This window comes from Cygnus atratus, chromosome 1 (assembly GCF_013377495.2).
Source record: "Cygnus atratus isolate AKBS03 ecotype Queensland, Australia chromosome 1, CAtr_DNAZoo_HiC_assembly, whole genome shotgun sequence".
Lineage (NCBI taxonomy): Eukaryota > Metazoa > Chordata > Aves > Anseriformes > Anatidae > Cygnus > Cygnus atratus.
In genome coordinates this window covers 77,099,473-77,127,117 of record NC_066362.1, presented here as the reverse complement: position 1 = coordinate 77,127,117, position 27,645 = coordinate 77,099,473, and the positions used below count along the sequence as shown (strand labels likewise).

The 27,645-nt window shown below is 34.8% G+C and overlaps 1 protein-coding gene across 21 annotated transcripts in view; it reads left to right on the top strand.

Moving 5' to 3' along the window:
* The window catches only part of C2CD5 (C2 calcium dependent domain containing 5), a 67,280-nt gene that overhangs the window by 2,591 nt on the left and 37,044 nt on the right, over positions 1–27,645 (top strand). For 12 of the 21 annotated variants that reach the window (XM_035540797.2, XM_035540796.2, XM_035540792.2 and 9 more), the window contains exons 2-9: positions 761–847; positions 2,765–2,936; positions 5,246–5,341; positions 5,809–5,964; positions 7,408–7,606; positions 10,175–10,326; positions 15,854–15,939; positions 21,598–21,706. In XM_035540797.2, coding sequence (XP_035396690.1) covers positions 761–847; positions 2,765–2,936; positions 5,246–5,341; positions 5,809–5,964; positions 7,408–7,606; positions 10,175–10,326; positions 15,854–15,939; positions 21,598–21,706 — 1,057 coding nt within the window. Of the gene's footprint in view, positions 1–760; positions 848–2,764; positions 2,937–5,245; positions 5,342–5,808; positions 5,965–7,407; positions 7,607–9,070; positions 9,196–10,174; positions 10,327–13,211; positions 13,407–15,853; positions 15,940–21,597; positions 21,707–27,645 lie in introns of those variants that run through there. The other 9 variants (XM_035540790.2, XM_035540786.2, XM_035540784.2 and 6 more) reach the window with 3 other exon arrangements.

Below are 27,645 nucleotides of genomic sequence, written 5' to 3'. Positions count from 1 at the left end.
TGGAGATTCCCAAAATACGTACCTTTAACTGCTTAATAGCCTTGATCAATAGAAGTATGTAGAATATTTAATCTGTGTTGATTGAAGATTAGAAGGATATATATAGATATGTAGTCCGTCTGTCCTTTTTGCTGGTATGCTTTCTGGATTTTTCTATAAGAAGGGAGGACTAGAGCCTGTTAAGGTTCTTCCTCCTGCTGCTGTGAATTTACTGGTATGTGTCCAGCATGTCAAGACTGCAGTTCATGGAAATGGTTTCAGTTATTTTCTGGTGCGTATCTATCAAGACAACATGTTTTAAGAAATGACTGATGTTATCATTTTAGTTCTGCGTTTCTTTTATAACTTGACAATAAATCTGATTTAGAAACCCTAGAGAGAAGAGTAATGGCACATAAACTATCAGTATTTATATAGAATACTTTTGCTTAAAATATTTCTAAACAAAAGCAACTGCTAAGGTGATTAACCAAGTGACATTGAATAGCCAATGTAACTGCTATTTTTAACTAAAGTGACTGAGGAGAAAAAGAAATAATTTTGAAACTAGTGGGGGAGAGAGGTTTATTGGGAGTTTTGGTGGTACGTGGAAAGTTACTTAAACGTGTAACATAGATTCAAAAAGAAACTCACTGAAAAGAACTTGTAGATGTTATTAATACATGTATTTGAAATTATTTGCATGTGTAGATTTAATTAGTAACTCAGTTTCTAAATCTACTAATTAATGTTTGTTTTTAATAATTGCCTATATTTTTAGGTAAAATTTGGAAATACAACTTTTAAGACTGATGTGTATCCAAAATCACTTAATCCTCAGTGGAATTCCGAATGGTTTAAATTTGAAGTAAGTGTTTTGTGTTTTTTTTAAGAGCTTGCCTATATCTATCTACATGGATGTTCTGTTTTAGATGCCCTTGAAATATTTTCACTTCAGGCAGAAAATGGGTTTTGAGGAGTGATGGTATTCATGTTTAAATACACATGAAATCTTTCAGCAAATCTATCTATGTGTAGACCTTCTTTGCCAAAAGTGCCTTATTTTATCTTTACAAACGGTTTAAAAAAGAGGCAAACGTGACAGAATGGATCTGACACAAATGTTCTGGGGGAGGTGAAAGGGAGGGAGGGGCGGGAAAGCATTTTCCGTTAAGCTTTCAGATACCAGTGTGGGTATGCCTGCCTTTTTTTTTTTTTTTTTTCCTAAACGGGTAGTTTTGGGGAAGGAAAGTTAATTGGTATTTGGAATGTTACTTTGGCTTGCAAATAATGTACTTGAAGAAGAAAATGGAGAATTTGTACAAGAAAATTATAAAATAAAGAGCTTGGACAACAACTATCAGACACTTTTTTCTCATTTCCTTATGTAATAATGAAGGCAGTCAGCATTTTCCCATAACTGCTCGTTTGTTTCTAGGATCTGATCAGTTGACCTTAATGAACTGAGTACAGTAGTATCATAGGTGTCCTTTGACATTCTACCGTGAACAACTGTTTGCATAGTTATTATTTGTTACTGCATTTTTGTTGCATTAAAAATAATAATTGTGTAGTGGTATTTAGAACAAATTAGTTGTTAAAACATTTGAATGTATAGTACTGATTTGTTTATAGTGTTCAAAGATAGTATCACAATACAGTCATGTTTGTAAATACTAGCTACTATGTCACTACATGTGCATATGATGTTAGAAATACAGCAAATATAAAAAAGGTAAGTTTAGGAACCTTAGTAATCAACATGGAGTGCTTGATTAAGAGCATCTCTTAATCAGTAATCCATGTTGATTAAGAAAGTAGTACTAGCGTAGTGAGGTTCACTCTGTTCTTTTTTTTCTTTTTTATTTCAATTCCTTGGGTCTTTTTTGTGGAGTGGAAAGAGCTGGATGATGTGGAGGATTAACTCTCTTAGTACAGAGAGTTAACTCTGTCAATAACAGAAGTCTTAAAATTCTATCTTTTCTTTCCCAAATCCATTTTTCTGTGCAAAAATAGCCAAACAACAACACTAAAAAAAATACATCAGAATTCCACATTTCAAAGAGTGGAAAAGCACTAACTGCTTAAGACATCTTAAGTGCATGCATTTGTGTGTAGTTTGATCTTTTTGCAACATTGCGTAATAATTCTGAAAAAAGCTTATGTGAGTCCTCACATTATATTTAGCAAAACTTATTTTGGTTTGTGATGTTTAGCACAAAGTTTTAGAATGCTTGTCTTTTATCTCCTAAAAAAATAGCCAAGGTATCTGAAGATGGATTATTGCATCTATTTAGGGAAGTACGTGTCTGAAATTACTGAATTTTTGCAGTGGGTTACATAAAATGTATTGCCTTTTTTAAGCCACCAGCCAGTTTGGAAGTGTGAGAGCAAAACCTAAGAGTGTAAGACTTCAGAGTGAGATGCTTTGTCTTAAATTTTCATGTTTTTTCTCTTTTTTTCCTCAAGAGTATGGATTGTGGGGATTGGTAAACAAACTAGAGAATGTGACTTAAAAAAAAGTGGGATTTTAAAATAATGTAGTCACCATAATCTTCTTTTTCTGTACTTCTCAAAGTGATAAGTCTAATTGCAGGATCTTAGCATTCTGTGAAGGGTAATATCAAAATAACACTGTTTAGATTCAGGAAATAGAAATCAGATTTCTGTGTGTAACGTCACTGTATGTGACGAACTTGCCTCTTACTGCTTTTGTTTTTCCAGGAGTGTTTCCTTGTGCTTTTTTTTTTAAATATTCAAATTCCATGTCAATATTTGTTTCTAGGTAGATGATGAAGAGCTGCAAGACGAGCCTCTCCAGATCACAGTTCTTGATCATGATACCTACAGTGCTAATGATGCCATTGGCAAAGTGTACATAGATATTGATCCTTTGCTCTACAGTGAAGCAGCTACAGTTATTTCAGGATGGTTTCCAATTTATGATACCATCCATGGTAAGATTTGCTAAGTTAAAAGTAAAAAAGTGTTGTTTGAGATGTAATCTGCTTCTTGCAATATTCATTGCTGTAAGCTGGCTTTGGAAATGTGTAATAGTTTTAGCCTCGGGAGCTGGAAAGCTATGGTTTTGGTACTTTTTTATTAGGTCTTCAGAAAGTTAAGAGTGCCATCTAAAATCATTGACAAAGTACTTCTACGATAATCTTCACTTTTGATAATACTAATGATTGTACATGAAAGATGTCTAAAACCTCTGGAATGAGAATTTCTGGCATAGTAGTTGACTAGTGTTTGGAAGAATGCCTTTCATAGAATTCGCAACAAGTGGAAAACATCTTCACATAGTATTTAAAATAGTAACTGGAAAATTCAGATAAAAAAAACAAAAACTAAAACATGCTTACTCGATCACTATATGTTTACTAAAAGAATGTACTCTTGCTGAAGTCACTTGGGGTACGCCTTCCTGGGATGTTGCATAAACTTTGTTTGAGATGGAGGGACAGGATGCGGCAAACACAAAATGCAGGGTGAAACTCCTTTTCCTTGCAGAAAGTACTCTCAGTCCTAGGTATACTTCTTCAGAATATTTTGAAGGTATGAGAAAATCAAGTTAATGATGCTTTTGCCTTTGATTTTAAGGAAGCAGAGCTTTCATCCCAGAAAGTTAAGGTCAGTTCATAGCTAGTTAGCTTCTTGATACCTTATTGCAGAACGTCTATGTGGTTATTATTGCTGCTCTAGTTTATTATCCAGTGGGAGTTAAGTGACTTAGCTATTTTAAAAGCTGATTATAAGGCATAGATGGGGAAGCATTAGTTGTATTTATTGTCATTACTGATGATAATTTTTATGTTTTTATTTGTAACAGTTATATTGAAGAAGGTTCTTGAGAAATATTGCATGCATTTTCTTCTGCTTTTAGTCTATTCTTTCATATTGTATACTTTCTTTTGATGTTAATTTAGGTGAACACTTGTCTCGGGGTGTGTGCAACTTGTTTCTCAGAGAGAATTAGATTGCTCTGTTTTCGAGGTCTGTTGGTACTTCACAGCTTTTTTCTATTTAAATAAGAATTCTTATTTTTTCATGATTGTAGCAGTAGATTCTAATTATCTTGATGCTTGGCAAACAGCAGTTAATGCTTCCTTAAAAATGTTGACATAATATTTATAAATACTTATTATATTGTTTTTGCACCCTAACATGATTCTTTGTGGAAAATAAGAGCCTGATGCACTTCCTGTTAAAGTAAATGGAGGCTTTTTCTTTTGACGTTTTGGAAGATAGTTCTAGGTGACTATTGCAATAATGTCAGAGTCAGTCTGTGAATCTCATTGAGCATCAGATATTTCTGTGATAAAACCTCAAGAGATCAGACTCATCAAGTAGTTCAGTCCTCAATATGTCAGAATCTATAATGATGTGAAAGGATTTTATTGGGGGGGGGGTAAGCTGAAAATAGAAAAATCAAAAAGGAATGGCTGTGTCTTGAAGAAATGCTCTATTATTAATGAGATGTAAATGTAGCAAAAATATTAAGCTTTATCTAAAAAAGTTTGTAATACCTTATTTAAAATATTTCTTCTCAACATATTTTACATTGCCTGCTTTCTGGTTCTCGGAAGAACCATCACTTTTCTTATTGGACTGAACTTCAGTGAGTAGCTTTACTGTGATGTTGAAATTATGTGAGGGAGAAAATTTAAAATGCTCTGAACAACACCATAAAGCTTTTTATGTGGACAGGACTCTAGTAGTTTCAAGGCATCCAAAGTAAAGCTTCTACCCTTTTGTACTGAGGATGTCTTGGGACAGCATTGCAGTACTTGGCTCTTGATTTCATTCCCTGCCTGCACTGATGATATAGGACACAAGAGCAGAGAAAGCGCTTGCTGCAGCTGGAACCACTGCAACAGCAGGAGGCTGATGGCTTCTCTTTTCCCAGTCACATCCTTCTATAAAATCCTGCTTGCTGCAGCAGGTATTTGAGGACTGTTCCATGCATGGCTTCAGCCTGAAAGGCTGGACAGAACTAAAGCTTCCCCTGTGAGGGTGTCTCTGCAGCATGCCCGAGAGGCAAGGAAGTATCTTCCTGCCCCTCTGGCCCTGGTTGGAATTGACACATTAGCTGTCAGTTTAAGCAAGCCTTTTAGCATGGTTATATTACATTCTTTGCAGGAAAGCTAACTCATTTGTAATAACAGGTACTTCAATTACTAATAATAAGGATTAATTAATAGGGCTAGTTTGTATTGCTTTTTGATATAGTTTCACATTTTTCTTTTTTTCTTTTTGTTGATAGGCATACGTGGGGAGATCAACGTGGTGGTGAAAGTAGATCTCTTCAATGATTTAAACAGATTTAGGCAGTCATCGTGTGGAGTCAAGTTTTTTTGCAGTAAGTAGAGGGGTGAAAAAAAAGAGGGGACACCAAAGCTTTTTTTTTTCCTCTCCCCTTTTTCTTTGCTAATTCTGTCCTTTACCATCCAGTCAACCAGCTCATTCTATAAGCCCAGTGTGGGTTACATTGACACCAGTAGCAAATATATGAATTTGTTTAGTTTGCTTATCTTCTTTAAATTTTTTATATTTCAAGTCAATGTAGGTAACTTTTTTTTTCCTGATCTTGCTGGTGCATGTGAACGTTATGTTACTTTGGGTGCAGATTCTGCTAAAAAGGTACACAGTGAAAAGCTTTCGCTCTGGTACATGTTCCAGCATCTCCCAGAAAAAAAAAACTGCTTGGGTATGTCTATGTTTTAACAGCTGAAGCTGTCTGATGTAGAAAATCAAATTTTAATTTTTTTCTTTGAATTCCTGTTCTTAGATTCATGCCTTATGTCTTTTTTTATTTCCTTTTAACAGCCACATCTATTCCGAAGTGTTACAGAGCAGTAATAATTCATGGGTTTGTGGAAGAACTTGTAGTTAATGAAGACCCAGAATACCAGTGGATAGACCGAATTCGCACACCAAGGGCATCAAATGAGGCTAGACAAAGACTCATTTCGCTAATGTCAGGTATTAATACATACACTGTAATAGTTATTGCTGCTTTTTAAAAAAAGTCACCATTTAAAGAAGTGACTTACTTTTGAGACAATGTTGTATATGATTTTTGGTATTAACTGTGTTCATTTTTTCAATTCACTCTGTCTTGTATTTCTGAAGATTCTGTTTTCCTAACTGAGGACAAGTATGACAGACTTCCTCTTCTCAACTTTATGAAGTTTTAAATACAGTTTCTATGCTATGCCACTTTACAGGATTAACATTTGCATAAATGGTAGAAGTGGATAAAAGCGCACGTGGAAGTAATCTGCTATGTTTTATTAGTATTCGTGGCAGTGATTAAGAGGAAAAAACATAGAAGACTTCATAGTAATACTGCTTCATGTCATGTAATACAGTGCTCAATACTGCAATTATTGGTGGCCATTTGAAGAATCCTGAAGAACTCTCTTAACTCTTCTGAGAATGGCGTGTTTTACTTTTGCAGTCTTCCATTGCTATGAAGTCTGAGAAGCATCATCATTCCATGATTTGTGATGAGTTACATGATTGATTTAGAACATGGTCCTAGGACGTTTCATAGGTCTCTGTCATATTTTGTGTTGAATACTGGAAAAGAATTCTGTTACAACCTCGGGTTGAGTGGAGTCCATAGCAATTTCAGTTCCTTCCACTTGGCTAGAAACTTTCATATTCTACTACCACTCTTAGAGGTGTTTTTCAAGACCAGTGCATTCATAATTTCAGTCTGCAGTTAAGTAGTTTGCAATAGGAACCTGTTCCAATAAGGGTGAAAAACTTATAGAAGGCAGAAGTGATCGTTTTGTTCCCTTTGGTTTCTTAAGTGAAAATTCCTAATGTCAATAATGTCATCTTCTGTGGTGAAGCTTTTTCAGTTTGTTAAAAGAAGATTTTTGTCAGTCCTTCATTAAAAGACAGATGATGTTTTGTACTTAGGATTATCAACGCTATCTAGCTATGTTGATCAATGTCTCTGATTTTGTTGCTTAAATTAGTTTTAAGAGTTCGGAGACTTGATTAAAAAAAAAAAAAGCCTTTTCTCATGGATTTCAAAGATGTTACTTTGGTCTGAACTGTATGAAGGAGTATCTAGAAACTTTTGTGTTCCAGCACACATCTTGACCATCTTTTTCTCTTTCTAAATAAGTAAAAAAGGAAATAGCTAAAGAAAATTTGAAAAAAAAAAATCTATGAAATAATATACTGTGGTTGCAGTTGGAATAGATTTGGGGGAAAGAGAAAGCTATACAACTAATGAAACTTCATGCTATGTTCCAGGAAGCGGAGGTTATCACCAGCTACTTGGCATATATAAATTTGAATGTATTGCCTGTTTTGTTCATCTGCAATTCCAAAAGCAGAGAGGATAATGCCCACAAAAGAGAATAGGAAAAGGCCACTGTGATCAGCTCTTTACCTTCTGTTTTCTAGGTGAACTGCAAAGGAAGATTGGCTTGAAAGTGCTTGAAATGAGAGGAAATGCTGTTGTTGGTTATTTGCAGTGTTTTGATTTGGAAGGGGAATCTGGACTGGTAGTACGAGCCATAGGAACAGCCTGCACATTGGATAAATTAAGTAACACATCAGCATTTTTACCTGCATGTAACTCCCCATCCAAAGAAATGAAGGAGTAAGTATGAATTAATAGTATTTTAGGGGAACAAGTTTCATCTCTTTTTCGTACTCATTCAGTTTTACATAACCAGTGTGATTTTCACCTGTCTCACTTCCCCCTCCCCCCCTATTTCCCAGGAATTTGTTTCTTTTGTAGTTCTTTGTCTGCAACTCAGTTTGTATTCCACAATTTCAAAATGTTTTACGTTGGATTACTTGCATTATTTCTTTAGAAGCTGGAGTGGCAAACCTTAATGACTTTTCTGTATTTCTGTTGCTAGCAAAAGTATTTCAGATCCTTGGGCTGGGATCCACCAATTTCCTAACATATAATTATGCATTGACTCTGTGTTTGTACAACAAACACTTTTGTGAGGGCTTCTTATGATATGCATTGTATACAAGATATTCTGATATGAGTACAGTCAGGTTTGAGTGGCTGTGCTGAGCATATAAGAAAAGATAGATTTACCTTTGAGTTCATACAGTTCAGTAAATGGTTTAGAAAGTGACCCTGAAGTAGTGTTGTCTTTTTTTGTGTGCTTTGCTTTTTACTGTTGACGTTTGGCCTGTTACAAGCAGGGCTAAAATGTACTTGCAGAGAATACTGTTTATGATGAGAAATAGTATTTCTTGATCTCTTTTACCTACTGCAGCACCAAACACAGTTTGCATGCAGATTTTCAATGTGCATAGAAATTAATAGATAAATACTTGCAGTCTCTAAATTGTTGTTTGGATAAATTACCTATTTTCTGTTTGATAGAGCCATCCAATTTCTGGAAGGAGAAATGAGCATCAAAAAGCATATTATTTCTGTAATGTTCCCCACCATCTTTATTAACTTGCTGTTGTGTTGTTATAATAGTAATCAGGCATTTTTGTAGTGTAGGCAGCAATGTGCTCTGACTTCTCTATGGTTTTCTATTTCAAATCGTAGCTTGTTTAACTTGTCTTAATTTTAAAACTTTGCTATTAGTAAAGGCTTCTGGATATGCTGGAGCATAAAATAACAGTAGTGATTAAAAAAAAAAAAAAGAAAAAACTGGACCTGGTAACCACCAACTTAAAAGGCATTCATAAGTCACTCTGAAGTGAAACGTGAAAATTCCATCCCCCAAATAATCTATGTTTAGCAGCTTGGTAGTGGATGTAGACAGAATGATTGTCCCTCAGTCCAAAAAGCAATAATGCTTCTCAAAGGCAGCAAAGTCGACTAATACTTCTTAATATTGGCTTTACTAACTTGATGCACTGTTGCCAAAGAATCTTTTTACATTCACAAGCTAGTGCTTAAGCTATTCCTTTCTCTCTCTATTTCATCTGGACTCTTGCATGCTAGGAATTAAAATTCTTAGTCTGCTTAAAGTAAAAGATCTCCTCTAGCTAAACCTCCCTTTAAATCATTTATAACATAACTTTGCAACCTGTTTGTATGTATTGTTTTCTTTTCTTCCACCCTGGCTGCAAATTCTCTCAGGTCTCCGCTGGTTCATCCGCCAAGCCATGGATGCCGCTCGACTCACAACAGTCCAATTCACACTGCTACTGGCTCACGACTTACTCAGAACTTCTCTGTGTCTGTTCCCACTCTCATCTACACTGGTACGAGACTGCTCAGACTCAAGAGCTGGGGAGAGACAGGCCACAGGCACAGTGGTCGCAAAGTGCAGGCAGGCAGGCAGTGTAGGCAGGTACCACTCATCTTTTCTCCCTCATTTTCTCATGGAGACGCCTACTGTTGTCAGTGAAGATCTATTCTGTGCAGCTGCTGAAACAAAGGAAGTAGTTTCTTGAAAGTGCATCAGTCTCTTCCACAAATCCACACTCTTCATTTCTCTTCAATGGGCTTACTTCATAAGAAATTAAGTAAAACTAATTTGATGCATTCGAGTAACATTCGCTGTGGTACAGTTGTTGGGGGAAATATATTTCAATTGAAGTTAATAATTGCTTTCAAGCATAATTCACATACAGTATGTGGGTTTTAAAATGGTTATGAGAAGGGTATGTGCCATTTGTGGAAGACACAGTTTTGGAGAGCAGGTAAGTCAATTTGTACATAAGTGAACTGTTAATATAGCTGTTCCCATAAAGATTCTCCTCTTTGCTCTGTTTTTAGCTGTGGCATGCTGATGATGCTATAGGATAAGGAAACATTTTATTTTTTTTCTTAAAAAGCATATGTGTGTATATACATAAATGTATGACTATGTATAAACACAAATATAATTTGAAATCATTTTTTCTTTATTAAACTAACTCAAAGCATTGTGCATTTGACCAGATTTTTAAGCCACAAACTGTTTTTCAATTTTTTCTTTTGCGTATATATAATCTTTTTTTCTTTGGTCCCATCTCATGCCTTTCATTTGGCTTAATTGTTTCATTGTAGATTATCAGCATCTATCTGTAGAATGCTGAATGGGTAAACAGCGTTTGCCTTTGGCCTCATCCCCAGTCTCGCACCTAAGGAATAGCTGCTGGCCCTGCCCCAACCCTATCCTGGTGTTTGGATCATGCTGCTGTCAGCCAGGTCCTTTGGCACAGGATTACTGAATGTGTTTCCACCTTCTTCTGGCAGGATTCCCTTCAATGAAGATCCCAATCCCAATACTCATTCATCAGGACCCTCCACCCCTCTGAAAAACCAAACCTATTCCTTTTCACCTTCCAAGTCCTACAGTCGACAGTCCTCTTCTTCTGACACAGATTTGAGTTTGACACCCAAAACTGGTAAGGCGCTTCCACCCACTTTTAATTTGTGTTTCTCTTTTTATATTTTCATTCAACCCCTTTTTGCTTTTTGGCATTTAAGTTATCAAAATGATGTAGAAATTGAAAACTTCAGATAGCACATCTCATGCTTGAAAAGAGTTTCTGTAGGGTGAAAATTTAAATCCCACCTTAGGTTTCCACTAATATGGAAATGTCATTAAAATGTCATTAAAGTGACACTTCTAACACAACTGTATTCAAGCCAAAATAAAATACCACAGAGCATTAAGGGAGTCCTAGGCAACTGCCTTTTTCTGATTTCCTCCATTTCATATCTGATCATGGGAGTACATTTCTCACCATAATACAATAAGAGGCAGAGTGTTCTTACTAAAACTGTTTAATTTTCAAGCACAATGTATTGTACTTCAAATGTATTGTTGTATGCTTATCTCTGACTTTTTACTCCTTGCAAATGCCATAATAGAAATGGTGCAGCTACTGCCTGTTTAATGTCCTTGGTATACGGAAATATCTTTACATACACAGTATAATTTTTGAAAGTAACCTAAATTGTACTCTACCCATTTTCTAAAAGCATTTTTCTTTCTCCATTGGTCTATCAAAATTTCTTCGATATTTCCTTCTTCCCTTCTTAATTTTTTTTTAGTCTGTGGTTAGAATCATGTCAGTAATAATGTCAGCATAGATCAAAGAAATGCATTCTGCTTATTCTCTATTATGTGACCTGAGTTTTTGCCACTGTAGGGCTAAATACTTTCCAGATTTGTTTATAAAAGTTTGGTTGTCTTTGAAGTAGTGTTTTAAATTGTGGTATTTGAAGCTCAAAGCATTCTTGTCTCCATCTAATCATGGCAGCTTTTAAGCATATTAAAATAGTTGGTTCAGCTTTACTTGATAGCACTCCTTCCAAGAACCTTGTGAGAGTTTTTCCAAGCAGATAAATTAACGGCATTTGAATGTAGCATTTATATTAAATATTTTACCTAGTTTATTCTCCAGATTTCTGTTGAAAAATGTTCCCTGTTGGAAAGCTGTCTTTCCTTGTTCTGTTACTTCTGTCCTGTTTAAAATAAAACAACCTGAAACCAAACAAATAACAAATAAGAACAACAAAAAGGAAAAAAACAAAACAGAACAAACCAACGAAACATAAAAACCCCACACCACCAGCACTTTCTTTTTGGGTCCTTTTGTGTAAATAACTTATGTGGAAAACCTATGATGGTCACTTGTGTAAAGGATATTTATATAGGAGAACTACAAGTTCTTGTTTGTTTTATGGAGTATTTGAAAGTGTGTTTTTTGAACAGATTTTCATGGTAAGGACTGTGTCATATAAAGGATTTAAATGCAGTGTCGATACTCATCTCTGTAGGTGTAAACATTCTGAATTTATGAAGGCAGCAATTCACTGTGTGTGAATTTGTCAAATTTTTGAAGCTGCAACCTTACATTGTTACTGGTAATGTTATGTGAGTGGATGGTTTCATCTTCAGTCAGTTCAGAACTAAAACAGACTGTGTAATTGATACCTCTTATTTGTAGGGATTTTGAAGTACATAGAAAAGGCAGACCTATTTTCTACCAATCCTTTTAGTATAAAAGCTAACAGTAGGTGTGCTTTTGCTTGCTAGCACTGTTTTTTTAGCAGCTTTTAATTCTGCTGCTGAAACTTGTCTTAAGAGGATTTGCTCATTACATTTAAAAATAATCTATCTTGGTGCTATGTACTAAATTTTGAATCTTGTTAGCTTGAAAGAACAATATTTTTTTGTAACTTGTTTTACCTAAAATATGATGTGCGAAAGGTGTTTCCATAACATACTAAATTCAGTATGATGCTTTTAACAATTCAGTGTGTGTGTTTCAGCATCCATTGTCATTTCTAAAGACTGTAACTGCTTTTCAGTGTGAAAGTTAGTAATGTTAGTATTAAAATAAATAGCCATTTTTATTAACGTGACACGTAAAACATCAAATTTGAGATAGTTACTGAGATTGATGTGAAAAACGAAGTACTTCCTGATTATTTTTTTCTGCAGTACGCTACAGTCTCTTTATTTCTCAGTCAGGTAGCTAGTACGTTCACATACTTGAGATGGAGACTAACCTCGAAAAAGAGTGCAGATACCACAATTTCACAATATGAATAACTAAACAGAAGAGATCAAACCTTGGATATGCGTAAGCATCTAGTTTTCATTAGCTCCAAGTCAGGAGAATATTACCCTAATGTCTTTTAGAAAACATTGCATTATCCATTCTGGCCTATGTTTGCTCTAAATACAAGGGGAACTTTTTCTGTTCTGAGAAGGCTTGTTTTGGTGTGAAGCTTGATTTCTTCAGTGAGTAGTGGCCTATTTTATGCCGCCACAAGGTAACAGAAATATCAGGCAGACAAACAACATTGCATATTTTAGTAAGGTAATACATTTTGATGTAGCATATGTTAGGAGGAAATCAAGAAGGTAGGAACTCCTTTTCTTTGTGAGACTACTATTCTATGAGATTTAAGACTCCCAAGAACTTTTTACACCTAAAAACGAAAGTAATCAGATTGTGTGTGAAGACTGTGTTATTTAGCCTTAATTCCATGCCACTTAAATTCTGTATAAAATCTAAAACAAATTTTAGATTATCATGGCTTTTTAATAAAACTAAATCATTTCAAAGTGAAATTAATTGGTTCATGATTTTTGATAACATGCTTCTCATTCACATTGTGTAGCTGTACTGTCATTCCATTTCTTTGTATGTTGAGAAATAATTTAGTGTGGGTTCATTTGGAGAACAAAAAAATTGCTTCGTTTTGATTTTTTCTGTTTCTTTAGTCATCTTCTGAATCTACATCTTTTTGTCTCTATTACTTTCCTCCACAGCACCTTCCCCACAGGGACCTAGGATTTTCCTGTTTCCCAGCTCCCCTACACTCTCATGTGATTCCCCACATCTTAAAAAGTCCTGTCTCCTCCTCTCGGGGTCTAGCCTTAACCCTCTACACTCTAGCCATGTCAGCCCAGTTGTTCTGAGGAAAAGTGTTTCTTTCACTGAAGAGCTGCTTCTGGCTGCTTCTGGTAGGATCAATCTATTATGGCCTTTTAAACAAACTTTTAAGAATTTGTTGTTGCTATTTGATGTAGGGACACTTAACACACAGCCTTCTATAACCCTGTGTTTTTGTTAGCCTCTGAAAACTGCTGGCTACATGACTATTCATACCATCTCTCACCTCTGCTTTAGAAGCTTGCAACAGCTTCAGAACTTCTTAAATTACAGGAATTGAAACACACATAGTTCATGCTAAAGAACTTTCTCGTCTCCCCTCTCAATTTCCTTTGGTAATTGAACTAAAATAATTTCTCCGTCTCCCCCCCTGTTCCCTTCAGTTTGTTGTTCCTCTGTTTTGCATGGCACACGCACATGCTCATTAGTTCATTTTTTTTTTTTGAAGTCTGGCTATCAGATGGCTAGCAACTCTGCTCTTTTAATGTGTTTTAAGCAAAGTCCGTACAGATTTTTATTTGCACTGCCCTTTTTTCCATTCCACTGGCATGTATTATTTTCATAGATTTAAATTAAATAGTTGATATTAGTCTTTTTTTCTGTAGAAGCTATTTTGATTAGTTTGTATTTTTGTTTGTTTCATGTTCAGTATTTGTACTGTTTGTCTGTTTTTAATATTGTATAGTCCCTGACAATGATACTTAAAATCAATGACAAATAAATAAAAAAAAAAGAAAAAGGACAAAAAACCAACAATAAAAATCTCGTTTAATGGGACTATACAGATACTAATCCTTTTTGTTTCCTTATCCAAGAACAGCTAAAAATACTTATTCTTCAGAAATTATGGTGTGTGTGAGTGTGTGTGGGTGTGTATATACTTGCACAATTACATGGCAATGATAGTCTAGTCATTTTTGAAAATGTTAGGAATAAAGTTAACATGTATGAAGTCCAATATTATTTCCAGATCTCCCTGTGTTTGATTAAAACAAGTGACTACACTTTGGTGTATTTGTACAATCTCATTCATTTTTATTAGTTGCTTAATGAGAAGAAAAAGGAAACTAGCAAGGAATTATGTTTAATTAGTTAGAATTATTGTGACAGAAAATCACTTAACTGTTTGCACTGTAGTGTGTTTTTATTTCATCTTGCTCCTGATAGTTCTTTTTTTTTCTTTATCCTTAGTGATATCCTAAACTTAGGTGCTTATTTTTGCAGGGTCTAGTTAGCTCTGATAGTTTTAGAGGCAGTAAATACCAACAATAATACATTTTTAGGCATGAAGTATTACCAAGAAAATCTGATTCACCAGTATTGTGTTTAATTTAGGAAAAACACAATCTGTTAGGGGCTTGATTTTTACTTCTGTGATTGCTTCGTAGAGCAAACAACACAGTCATACATATAACCTGCATCTTGCCATGCACAATTAAGAGTACAGTTCCTTGATTACGGATCCTTTGGTAGCATAGATGTTTGCATATCTATTAAACTTCACAGCTCTTCAGACAAACTCCTGGAGTGAAATATATGAAAAAAAGAAATAGAGTATTATCCTTTTATGCAAAACTACAATTTACTTGTTGTTTTCATTTACAAATAATCTGCAGGTTGTGTGTGTGAAAACGTAGTAATCAAATAAGCGTGGCAGTTTTAAGTGGTGAGCATTATTCCTTAGCTTATCTGAGTGAATCAGATGAGTGAATATTCCATTGTATAATTGTTAAAATAATTACTGTGGTTTTCAGAGTTCAGTTCAAAGGATTTGCATTGCCTTTGCAATTTTCTGTTTAGTTCCACTCATGCAATATATAGCTACTGCTGATATTGTGTAGCGTCTCCTCCCAGTGGTTAGGAAAGGCAATTTAGTTATTCTGAAACTATTGGAAAGGGAGATTTTTTTTTTTTAACTGATGATGCAAGTACACATGCCTTACTATAGAGGAATCTAGCAGAGAGGAATTGTTTGACAGTGTGGAATTCATGGTGAGTGCAGCCCTTTTATATAAGGATTGAAACTGATTATGTAGAAACTTCCTGTGAAAAGCACAGAAGGTAGGTAGACATTTATTGAAATTACCAGTACAACTTCCAGTAGTGACAGTTGAGGGAAGGGGGGGAAAAAAAAAAAAGCTTTCTCAAATGAAAGAACTGCAAGCCCAGGTCTTCTAAGATCTACTTTCTATTTAGAAGCCTTTTAAATTCAGGACATGAGGAAAAGGTCTTAGATCAGGAGGTTTTTTATCCAAATCTGTAATGCTTAAAGATGCTGCTAGTCACTTAAACAAACAAACAAACAAAAGAAATTCCCAAGCACCCCCTTACCCTACTGCTTCCACCCAAACACTTTAACTGTGATACTCAGTGTTTTTTTTCCCCTGAAAATTTAAGGGGATAATTTGTCTGTTTTCAATGACTTTTATATAATTTTAAATCAAAGTTTCATTACAAATGATAATATATGTTTTCTTGAATGTTTCTTTTGAATGTCATTTGTACTGGTACTCTTCAGGAATGGGCAGTGGGAGTGCTGGAAAAGAAGGGGGGCCATTTAAAACTCTTTTAAGACAGCAGACTCAGTCAGCTCTGGAACAAAGGGTAAGGCATTTTATACTTAAATTTCTGATCTGCTAACCTGAAAATTTAGCTTGTAGTAAGTTAAATGTTTCCTCTTTCTGTTTAAAAATATGCATAATTTTTATGTTTGAAAACTTAGTGTAGATGTTGAATGTTTAATAGCCTTTTTAATCCAAACAAAACAACACCTGGATTCTAATATGTTACTAAAGCATTAAGAGTGGGGCAAATAAACATAATGTGTGTATATTAGCAATTACACTCAACTGATTATTGTTGATATTACAAGGTACAGCAAATGTTACTGATATTTAGTAAATTACTGATGCATGTGTCTGTTTAATACTTTACTGTCATGTATTTAGCTAAGTTTTTATAGAAGCCAAACTCAAACATTGAAATAGTTTCAAACAAGGTGAAAATCCCATTTATAACTAAGAACACTTTTTTGGTTTGGGGAAAAAAGAAAGTTGGTGCGTAGTTTAGCATTGTTTCTACTGCATGAAATGGTATGCATGTAGCCTTTATAAGATGGTAACCTAAATTCATTTCCCAAACAATAAAAGGTCTTTGTATGTTTACAGGCTTTGGAAGAACTTCTGTAGGGCTAAAAATACCATGTGTTACTATGCTGTCAGTGTATTATTGAATATACAGCAGTATAAAAATAGTGGTTTTAATTTTTTAATTAAAAAAAAAAAATCCTTGCTACTTTTATTTTTATACTGCTCTTATCAAACTGTTGTGTTATTAGTGAGGTGTCTTGGAGGAATAAATGCGAATCTTCTCCTGTCCAAGGAGAAAAATTCTGTTTTAACTTTTTTGATTATCTGAGCTACTTATGTAGAACTTATGTACCTTTGTTGAAAACAATATCAGCTACATCTGTAAAACAGAAGTGAATAGTTACTATTTTGAGTTAAGTGGATGATTTTCTTCTCTTATTTTGTGTTGTTCATTGCTAAGGGAGGATTGCCTCATAGGTTCTGTAGAAGGCGGGTATGTTCCAAAATACTGTGTGACTGTTACTGTAGGCTTTTTCCTTTTTTTTTTTAAATTTTTTTTTTGGTATTGAAGATCTCTGAATAATAATTTGGAATCTTTTGATTTTCTTCTTTGTGAGGTTTCTGCAGATTTCTTTGGAATCTTGTTTATGCAGGATTTTTTTTTTGTTAAAGCATTTATCAAGTTGGTATATTTTGGTTTAATTTTATATTTTGCATGCTGATACATTTCAGTTATAATTTCTCCTTAAATACAAATCCATGGCTCTGCTTTTAATGTTTTAGAGGAGAAAAAAAGCTTAAAGATTTTTTTATTTTACCTTTTTCAGCTAGCATTATAGATATTTCATGGCTTATCTGTTATTTCTTTAGGAAGCTTTTTAAGAGTAATTAAAAATACAAAATAAGGACAGATAACATGTCTTTAGAATTTGAATGATTTGTGAATTGTTTTGATAAGACCTGTACATTAACTAGTGGAAAAAATACTGTAAAATTGAATGGAAATATGTTGAATCTCTTCTTAATGATAAGATGATCATGATGCAGCAAAGCATGCAGACTCTTAATTGATATAAAAAAAGTGTGTTCCTGTTGTCTTTCTGAAAATTTTGGGTTGGAATTGGTTTTGCTACAGTTAACTGTCTTTCAGATACTCAACTAGAATTAATAACAGGGATGGGGAGAGACATTTAGCTCCATGTCTTTGGCATTCATAAGAGTTTTTTTTGTCTGTTTCAATATTACAAATAGAGTGCATTCTAGTTAACCTGTCTGGATTAGTTAAGGTAGCATGTAAGATAAAGTCTAAAATCGATGTGTGTGTTATCTTTCCACATGTATTAGATATCTAGTTAAATTCTTTTGAATCTTAGCTATAATTATTTGGGTATATGGCAATGCTAAACATTAGAAACAATTCATTTAACTGGGTATCTTCTCAGCTTTTTTAATCAATGTGTTTTTAGTCTGTCACTTAAATAACTCTACCTGCAAACCAGAACAGATTTTGCTAGAAGAGTAATCTTATTGTTTCTTCTGGGAAAATCCACCCGCCATGGAAAACTCATATACATGTTATATTTTATATTAATGTATTTTTAACAATTCACAGGGTGCCTGTTGATAGCAGTTGTAACTATAGCACAGTTATCTGTGTACTTTTATATGTGTACTTTTATCTGGAAATGTATATGCTGTATTTCTGTCAGCAGGCAAAGATTTACCTGTGTTTTCATGGAAATGATCAAGTGCTGCTCTTGATTGTAATTTGTATCTCTGTTGACTCCAACTTGGACAAATGCTGTTACTCTTCCATATTTGCATTCTGCAAGTGCTTGAGAGATCTTTACTGCTGCCTTTACAAAACAGAGATCCACTGATCTTCATTTGTCAAGAGCACTGCTAGATAACTGTTGCTAGAATGCAGTTTTCTGTGTGATTCTGCTGGCTGCAATGTTGACTTGAGCAACTTTTCTTTCCAGCGACTTGTTACTACTATCTAGGCCATCCCCTCAGTTCAGTTGAAATACAAAGTATAAGATCATTTGGGGACTTCAGGAGAAGGCACATTTATTTACATAGAATAAGAATAATTGAAGCAGGAAATTAACAGTATTTGAATATGGATCAGATCCGTATACTGTGGCTCAGCCACAAAAGCTCTATGAAAATATCAGCATTACTAGCATTATCTGAGGGAGTGGTACAGTGTTGGGAATGAGTGAATGGCTGGAAGGAAATCTGATACCTGCTTCTGTGGCACTAACACCGAAAGATGTGTCTATGTAGCCTTGTTCCATGTGCTTTTTCATTATTTTGTGTGTAATGTATGTAAAATGCAGCTAGAATACTAGCAATACATGTATGCATACAAACAAGCATTTTAAAACACTGTATTAAACATTACATTAACTTTATTGTAGCCTTAACAAACTTTCTCCAAACTTTCTATGGCTATAAAAACTCTGTGTAGTTGCAAGGATGAGATCAGTGGCATCTTTCAGAGTCTATGCAGTCAGTAACGGAAGTGACATAGCACATTAGAATCATGTCCTGAGTTGGAAGAGACCTACAAGAATCATAGCATCCAACTTCTAATTTACCAATTAGTATTGATAACATGATTGACTGTCTTCAGTTGTAGATTGGAAAATCAAAGTCAAGGTGTCTTCTCTCACACAGGAAGATGCTATGTTTGTGCCACCATGTTTTAAAGGTAGTCCCTTGCAAAGTGTAGGAATAGAGGAAATCTCTAATACGTAAGTACTGCAACTGTTTCTTAGGGAGTCTGTTTTCCATGCAATGAGTATAGCTTTAAAGTGTTGAAATATTACAGATTACCACATGTAGTTGAGGCTGAATCTTGTATTTGAGTAATACGATGATAATAAAACCAAAACCCTTAAGCTTGGGGGAGAAAAAAAAAAAAAAGGCTGTCATACTAAGTGACAGCATTCTGTGTCAGAAAGATTGAGACACATTAATGGAGTAAGAATATGTTGGAATAGTTCAGTGATTCAGTTATGTAGATTTGTTTGTGACTGAAATTAACCTGTCAGATACAGGTCTAATTTTAGCATATATCATAACATAGACTTCCAGTTATTGACATACCTGACTGTATTGATTGAGACAAAGCCATGTTATTATTTTAAAGTTTTATTCCTAGTTTGAGAAGTAGAAAATCAGGCAAACTGGAAATCTCAATGTGTTAAAATTACTTGCACTATAAAACCTTATGAAACTAAATCACAAATTTAAAGGAACTTCTGAATCTCTATAAAAGCATTGGTTTGTATTTTAGAGTGTGGAGTAAAAACGTTCACTTTAAGTGTGCTGTAAGTATGAATATATGTATGTATAAAACATAAATGTAGTATAGAATGGAACTTCATATAAATGGCATGCATTAAAATTTTAAAAATGATTTCTGTAGTTCTGGGAAAGCTAGCTATTAATTCTTCATGTTACAAATGCAGGATAACTATATTCAGGGGACAAAACAAATCTACGATATATTTAAGTTATGCAGAATAGGTGCCACAGAATTAAATGGAAAAAATATTATCGCTATACTTGTGAATCACTGAACAGTTGATGGTTGATGTAGCAAGCAAAAATGAAACAGTTCTGACAAAGTCTTGCTGTACTGGAATTTTTCCTTTTCTTGGCGTGAAAACAGTACAGAAAAGGAGTCTAGATTGTGTTGTAGCCAGGGTTTTCTGGCTACTCTGGTGACCTGCAAAGCACTTTGTGCTTTTGTGCAACCATCTGGTGGAATCTTTTCTCTAGCCCTCTTTAGAGATCCACTGATGCTCCTGAAGAAAATTAGCCAAGCAGCTTTGCAGAGTCCTGTGGTGAAATATTCCTACTTTTTAATTGCTTCATAAAATGCGCATGCAGTATGTTTTTATTTGCTTATGATTGTTAATACTACTGTTACTACTGATTACAAAGTTTGTCTCAGTTTTGAAATTTTCTAAAATAATTGAAAATCCAGAAAAATAGGAGTTTGTAGGATCTTTTAAGAGTTGTAAGAGTTTAAATAATCTTTGTATGGGTGGTAATAATCCTGAAGTGTTCATTTTTAAATCTACATTGGGCTTTTGCTTAAGAGGATTTTTCATGCCATGTATTGCTGGAAGAACCGTGATCTTCATTTAATCTGCAGCATGTACACTATTTAGGTAGAGGCTCAGTTGCACTGTACTGTTGCAAGTGCTTCAAGTATGTGAGAAGGGAATCTATCCTGTACTTTTTCTCATATACAGTGACACTGTTTATTTTTTCCATTTAACCATTCATCATGACTACACAAACCATGATTGCACGATTTTTCTTTTATTTTTTGCCTCTGCATTTAGAATTGCTGAATATTAATCTGTCACCTTTCCCCCATACATATGCTATAATATGTATAATAGATATTGCATAGAGTATCTCTTTAGAAAATATTCCGATTTGCGGATTCACCTCCCCTGAGTAAGAAAGATTTATTTTCCGTCGTGTATGTCATGAAAAACTGTTACTTCTTACCTGGCCTCGCGTATAACTGTTCTCAAACAATTGCCAAAACTTAATTCCTCATTTTATTTATGAATTGGTAAAACCCACCTATGTAAATGAAAGTGGAATTGAATTTTTTTTTTTTTAAGAACTTAGTTGTACTTCAAAGACTTACGCTTTATTCTATGCTATATTTATGAGACATTCATCATTCTTGCAAAATTACAATTAGCTTTACACTGTGCTTCAGGATCAAACTGCATTCAGATGTAACAATAAACCCTAGAATTTGGAGGAAAATATTCCTTTATTTTTTATCAGCTAATAAGAGTAAAATTATGGTGCTCTGCTGCCTCCCAAAAGTTAACCAATAACACAAATATATAAAGTTTTGATCATTAATTAATGCTATTTTGGGATGCAGATCTATGGGGGAAAAGTATTTTTACATTTTTAGAATCTCTCTACTTTTACTATACTATTGGTATATGAAGATGAATGGTTACACAGTGCTTAGTAAGCCTGAAGGTATGTTTGGCTCAATGTAATTGCTTTGCTTGTATTCCAGAGGAATTACCAGTTCACTGCATGTTTATTGGCATCCAGCAGTGGTTGATAAGCAGTCATTTGATATGTTTTATTTTATTTTATTTTTTACTCATAACAGGAATTTCCGTTTTTTACCTTGACGGCCTTTCCACCAGGCTTCCTTGTCCATGTTGGTGGTGTTGTCAGTGCACGTTCTGTGAAGCTCTTGGATCGCATTCACAATCCTGGTATGTTGACACAAATCTTGCCCAAGTCCAATTGCAATACTTATAATCTTTGAAACTTTATAGAATATCAATATTATAATAGATGCAGATTTCTTCTAACAGTGTATATTAAAAGCAATAATTTAAGCGTGAACAATAATAGTCATTCAGAGGGTATGTCTTCAGTGAGAAATCTCTCAGCAAGTTAATGAAATTATAAAGTACTTTGAATCCAGTAACTTTACCAAGAACTGTCTCTTAATTATTGAGGGTTTAATTATTTTTTGTCTACTTCCAAATATTAAAACAGTTGTCCATTCAAACAAAAATCAGATTCAATGCTTGAAATGTTTTCTAACTTTCAGCTCCTTGCACTTCTTAAGGACTAATTGCAACAGTTTAGCTCATTATGTGTTTTTTTAACCTCAGTTGATAAAACCTTTACAGTGTTGTTTCTGTTCTTACTTAAAAACATATACATAACAGTCCTTTAATATTTTTATTTAATATTTACAAGGGAACTCCAATAATAGAAAGTGTATTTTGCATATCCTAGTTCTGAAATCAGAATTAAGTGGCTGCTGACTCTGTTATATTCACTGAGACAAGCAGAGATACTATTTAAAAAGCTGGAGTTAACAAGTGCATTTAAAATCCGGACAGATGAGAGACAAAAATAGCACCTATAGTGGTGGTTTTGCATGCACTGGCCAGGAGTAATAAAACAAAGTTTGTGCAAATGCATCTTTAAAAAAAAAAATAAATCTTTTTCCTGTTATTTCCTCTAAGGCAAGTAATTCTTGAAGCAGGTAGATTGTTACTGCAGTAAACTGACAATATGAAATAAAATCACAGACTTAATTTGTAGTCAAGAAAACTTACGTTAGGGTTTTTTTTAAAACATCTGAGTACATACTACTGTTCTTTTTTCCGGTTTTTAAGGTGTTATTTATAAAAATGGAGAGAAGATTAAGATAAATGTCAGCGTATAATTTACATGCCCTTGTTTGCCACAAAGTTGTCGTAGACTTCTGTATTTTTGACACATGTAATACAGATCACTTATGAAATTTACTATGTGATAAATTTAAGACAAAATGAAAAAAAAATTGTTTACGCTCAGGAGTTTTCCAAAATGATATCTTCCATTATGTGCTCTAATTTTTTGCCTACTGAGTGAAAGCAGGATGAGAAATAATAGAAATAGAGATGCATATTTGCACAATTAAGTAACATTTTGCAGTTTTTTGTGGGATTTATAGATTGCTCCTGACAAGTGAATGTAAGATGCATGATACTTCAAACTCATTGTATTTCAAAGCAGTGAAAACTAAAAAAGGAGAATGAAGGGACATGGCAACGGAGGGGAAGGTGAAGAAGTAAGAAAAAAAAATCTTATGCAGTGATGGTCATACTAAGCATTTGAATCAAGTATGTAAAGTATTAAAGGAGTCGCATAAGCTGGCAAGTGAATATGCAGGAAAATATAGAAGAGGAAAGAACAATAAGAGAGGTTGTTTGAGAACATAATGATTACACAATAACTGCTATATGCTGTACACTTTGATCACGCCTAGTGCTAGATTGCTATAGCATGCTCCTTTTTTCCCTTTCTGTTTCAGCCTCTTATTAACTCTGCTGTCTGTGTCTTTCCAGTTCCTGTGGAGTGGTGTTGTCAATTGTGTTCTTGTTGGTAGTTTTTTTTTCACTATTCTGCTCCTATAACTGATCTACTAATTTGCTGTTTTGAACTCAGCCTTTGTCGGAATTATGGGTAACACAAGATCATACAAACTGCTAGACTGGAATAGTTTCAATTCAGGTATTTTACTAGTCATTTGGTACTACATACGCTGACAGAAATTATGGCAGCTCAGTGAAGTTCTTAGAAATGCTGTAGGATATTCATTAGGTTAATGCTTCAAATTTAAATCTGTTTAACCATCAAATGCCTCAATGTATTACTTGTTAATGTTGTTAAAGGCTTTCTTTAAAATTGCAAAACATTGTTTTAGTATAAAATAGCATTACTAAGATTATAATAATATCTGAAAAGCTGAATACTCATGTTCTTAGTAGCTTTCAGCAGCTAAGTGTTTGGAAAACAAGTAAGTTAGGGAAAGAGAACGGGTTCAGGTTCTGATTTATATAGTTGGAATCATGTCAGGTGTGATTTCTTTTTGCATGAGCTTGCACTTTCTTCAACAATGGCTGTACTTCTGTTTGTTTCAGGAAATCAATGAATATGTTTATTGTAAATTTTAGAGATAAATAGACTGAGTGAATGAAAAATAGACAAAATTTACTAAGAGGACAAGCTGCTTAAAGAGGATGGTATGTAGTCCAGAATTTGTTGGTTCATAATTCCTGTAATGTAAAATGCATTTAGCTTGCAGGTCTTACAACATAATTATTTGAATTTCTAAAATCACTTCAAAACTAAATGTGGAAAAAGCCCTGATGTTCTATTTTTTTTTTATGTGCAGTTTTAGGGATCAAAATGCGTACAGCTGCAGAGAAAATGGAAAAGCTGATGGTACAGTTTGCATAAAAGCTGTATAGAGTACTGGCCTCTTCTGGCAAGAGATGAAGATGATTCCCCCCACTTTTTTTCTCTGGAAACAAAATACTTTGGAAGAAGCAGAGGCATAACTTCTCACTATGTAGTATCAAAGTCAGCAGAGCTTGCCAAATAGTAAAGTTTTTAAAGCTGACACAGTAAAAGGGTAGACAGCTGACCTCTGTTTTTAAAGGTGTAGAAATTTCACATCTTTTATGCTACCTTGAAAAGTTTGAATTAATTGTTGCTTCTTTGATATAGTGTTTAGGAGGATGTTACGATGGAAAAACTCACGAGAATAATGGAGTAACTGAGTTGGGTACAGACGCTAATATATATATATTAAGCTAGGCTAGAAAGTGATCCGGAAATGTAAGCCTTTGAAGCTAAGGGAAAGCTAGTCTTGAATTCATTTCTTGATGAATTATCCAAAACAGTGGTCTAAATTGTTTAGAGATAACACGAAAGAGAAGGCATATGTCTATTACATGCATTTTATACCTTGAGGTGGTGGTTATACAAAAATTTTGGATTAGAGAGGCCTAAAGCAAAGTCTAATTTTAGAGTTAATACCTCTCTTAAGAACTGTCTGCATTTCTGTTGCCTTGAACATGGGTCAGCAGTGCTCAGCAGTGCTCTTGATTTATCTTACTGGTCAGGGACTGAGCAGGTCATGCCTCATATTCCTGGAAGTACGTTTTCTTTTCATTCGTTGGTGTGTTGCTGAACAAGAAGAGAGGAAAAAGGCAGTAGATCAGGTGTTATATATCAAGGTTGGACATGGTTTAGTGGGTGATATCGGTGATAGGAGGATGGCTGGAGGTCTTTTCCAACTGTTATGAATCTATATGTACAATGGATAATGAGTTTTGTAGTAGAGTTTAGATTACATGCATTAATCCTGTCTTAGACTAAAATAAAGAATGTGCTGTGTAAATCTGCTACTATTGAGAAATCACTGCAGGAGATTTCTGTTCATCTCCCCCCTTCTAGAGCTCGCTTGCTGGCTCTGTTGTTGCTTGCTAATACTTGGCCTGAAGGAGAGCAGAGAGTTGTGGTTTGTTTTTTTTTTAATACAGATTAAGGAAAACATTACTACATGTTTACATTGCATTCCTGTCAGCAAGAAAGCAACCAACGACCATAAGTAGGCTAAAATTATTTTCCTTTTTGAAAGTGTTCAGACTTCATTTAAGCTTCTCAGGTAACTTGTGTACAGACACTAAAGAATATGGAAGGATATTCCTTTTTTATTTTTATTCTTTTTACTTTTTAAATGGGGCTTTTTTTGTGTAAGATACAACAGCATCTGATGGTGGTGAAAAGTTGCAGAGATTTGAGAATGCTTGAAAATCAAACATGGAAGTAAAGGCTGATTGTTGGATGAAGGGAAAAAAAACTACTTAAACATCTGGGAATTGTATATAGTTCAATGACATAATTGTTTAAATGTTTGTAAAGATATGAAAAGATGATGATCAAGATGAACCTGCAAAGTAAAAGTAGAGAGGTAAGGGCACAAATTCTTAGAAAAGAGGGCACATAATTCAATGGAAGAAATCCTGTGGTGCTGTCACTGGAAAAGGGTGCTGATGATACACTGTAAATATAAAAATGTGGAAGGAAACCTGGGTCCACAAGACTTTGTTACTTTCTCATCAAAGTTAAATGTAGAGAAGGAAGGTTTCTTAGCAAGTAAGAGGAACTCGTTGAATAGAGACCCTTCTTGCATACAGCTGTTTCATAGACTAACGTATACAGTGTGCTTAAATAATTCCATTTTTAACCTCCTCATTCAGGGAGCTGCTCCAATAGTGCTTCTTTGGCTCCAGTAGTCAGAAACATGGAAGGAGAAAAGATGTTTAATAAAATTCCCAAGGATCTCTTGAGTGCTTTGTGTGTTATTCCAGACTTGTTGTTGGAGTGTGAAATTCACCAGAATGCTAGTTTTGTGTGTGGGGAAATGTAAGAGGAAAGCTTGAAAACATTTTGGTTCTGAAACGGAATGCTTTTCTTTACAGAAATACAAACATATGGTGAATGTGCAAATTACATTTCATACTGTTGCTTTCTGGGATGTAAATGTGGCATACTTGAAAGAATGCAGTAGAAAATGCCAGAATGTTTCTGTTAGTGTGTAATATGGCTGTTGTTCAGAACCAGCAGGCAAGGCAGAATTTTCAGCTTGACCTCTAGCTGTTTCCAGAAGAATCTCCAGATTGACTTACGTGTGTTGATATAATAATGGGTATGGCAGATGTCGGAAGATTTTCTGAACAGGGGGAGGAGTAGTAAAAGCTACATGGTACCTGAATGGATCTTTAGCTTTTCAGTTTATTAGTATGTCTATTAGTATATAATGTTTTTCAGTATTACTTTCCTCTACTTTTTTGCAAACATTTCAAAGGAGTGAGTAATTCCAAATATTTTTATAGTTAACGTGAATGGTTTTTGAATACTCTTTTGAAGTAGGTATACCCTTAAATTACCCTTAAATTAATGAAATAATTTTCTTTGAGATTGTGTGTTATTTTTCATTTAGAGAGTTTTGAGTAGATTCAACATAACTGAACAAAGGCTGATCATTGTCAGAATGTAGAATTTGTCTTTGATCTTTTAGTGTATACTTGCAGCCCAGAAGGCCAACCGTATCCTGGGCTGCATCAACAGAGGTTTGCCTGCAGGCGAGGGAGTGGGTCCCCTCTACGTCCCCTCTATTCTGCCCTTGTGAGGCCCCACTTGGAGTGCTGCATCCAGCTCTGGGGCCCCCAGCACTATAAAGATGTGGACCTGTTAGAGTGAGTCCACAGGAGGGCTGTGAAGATCAGGGGGCTGAAGCACCTCTCCCATGAAAAAAGTCTGAGAGGGCTGGGGATGTTCAGCTTGGGGAAGAGAAGGCTACGGGGAGACCTCATTGCAGCCTTCTAGTACTTTAAGAGGACTTACAAGTATGATGGAGAGTGACTTTTTACACAGGCAGATAGTGATATAGGACAAGGAGGAATGGTTTTAAACTAAAAGAGAGGAGATTTAGACTAGATGTTAGGAGGAAATGTTCCACTCAGAGGGTGGTGAGGCACTGGAAAGAGGTTGCCCCGAGAAGCTTTGGATGCCACCTCCCTAGAGGTGTTCAAGGCCAAGTTGGATGGGGCTTTCAACAGCCTTATCAAGTGGGTGGCGTCCTTACCCGTGGTGGTGGGGGGGGGGTTGGAACAAGATGGTCTTTAAGGTCCATTCCAACCCAAGCCATTTTACTGATTTTTATTTGCAGAAATATTTTTAGTGTTTTTTGTAAGTTCTGAGTTTTTGCCTCTGTTAGTGTTGTCTCGAGGTCCTGAACTTGCTCCAGAAGTAGCTGTAGGAAAGACTCATTGGATGTAGAAATTTAGAGATGGTTCTT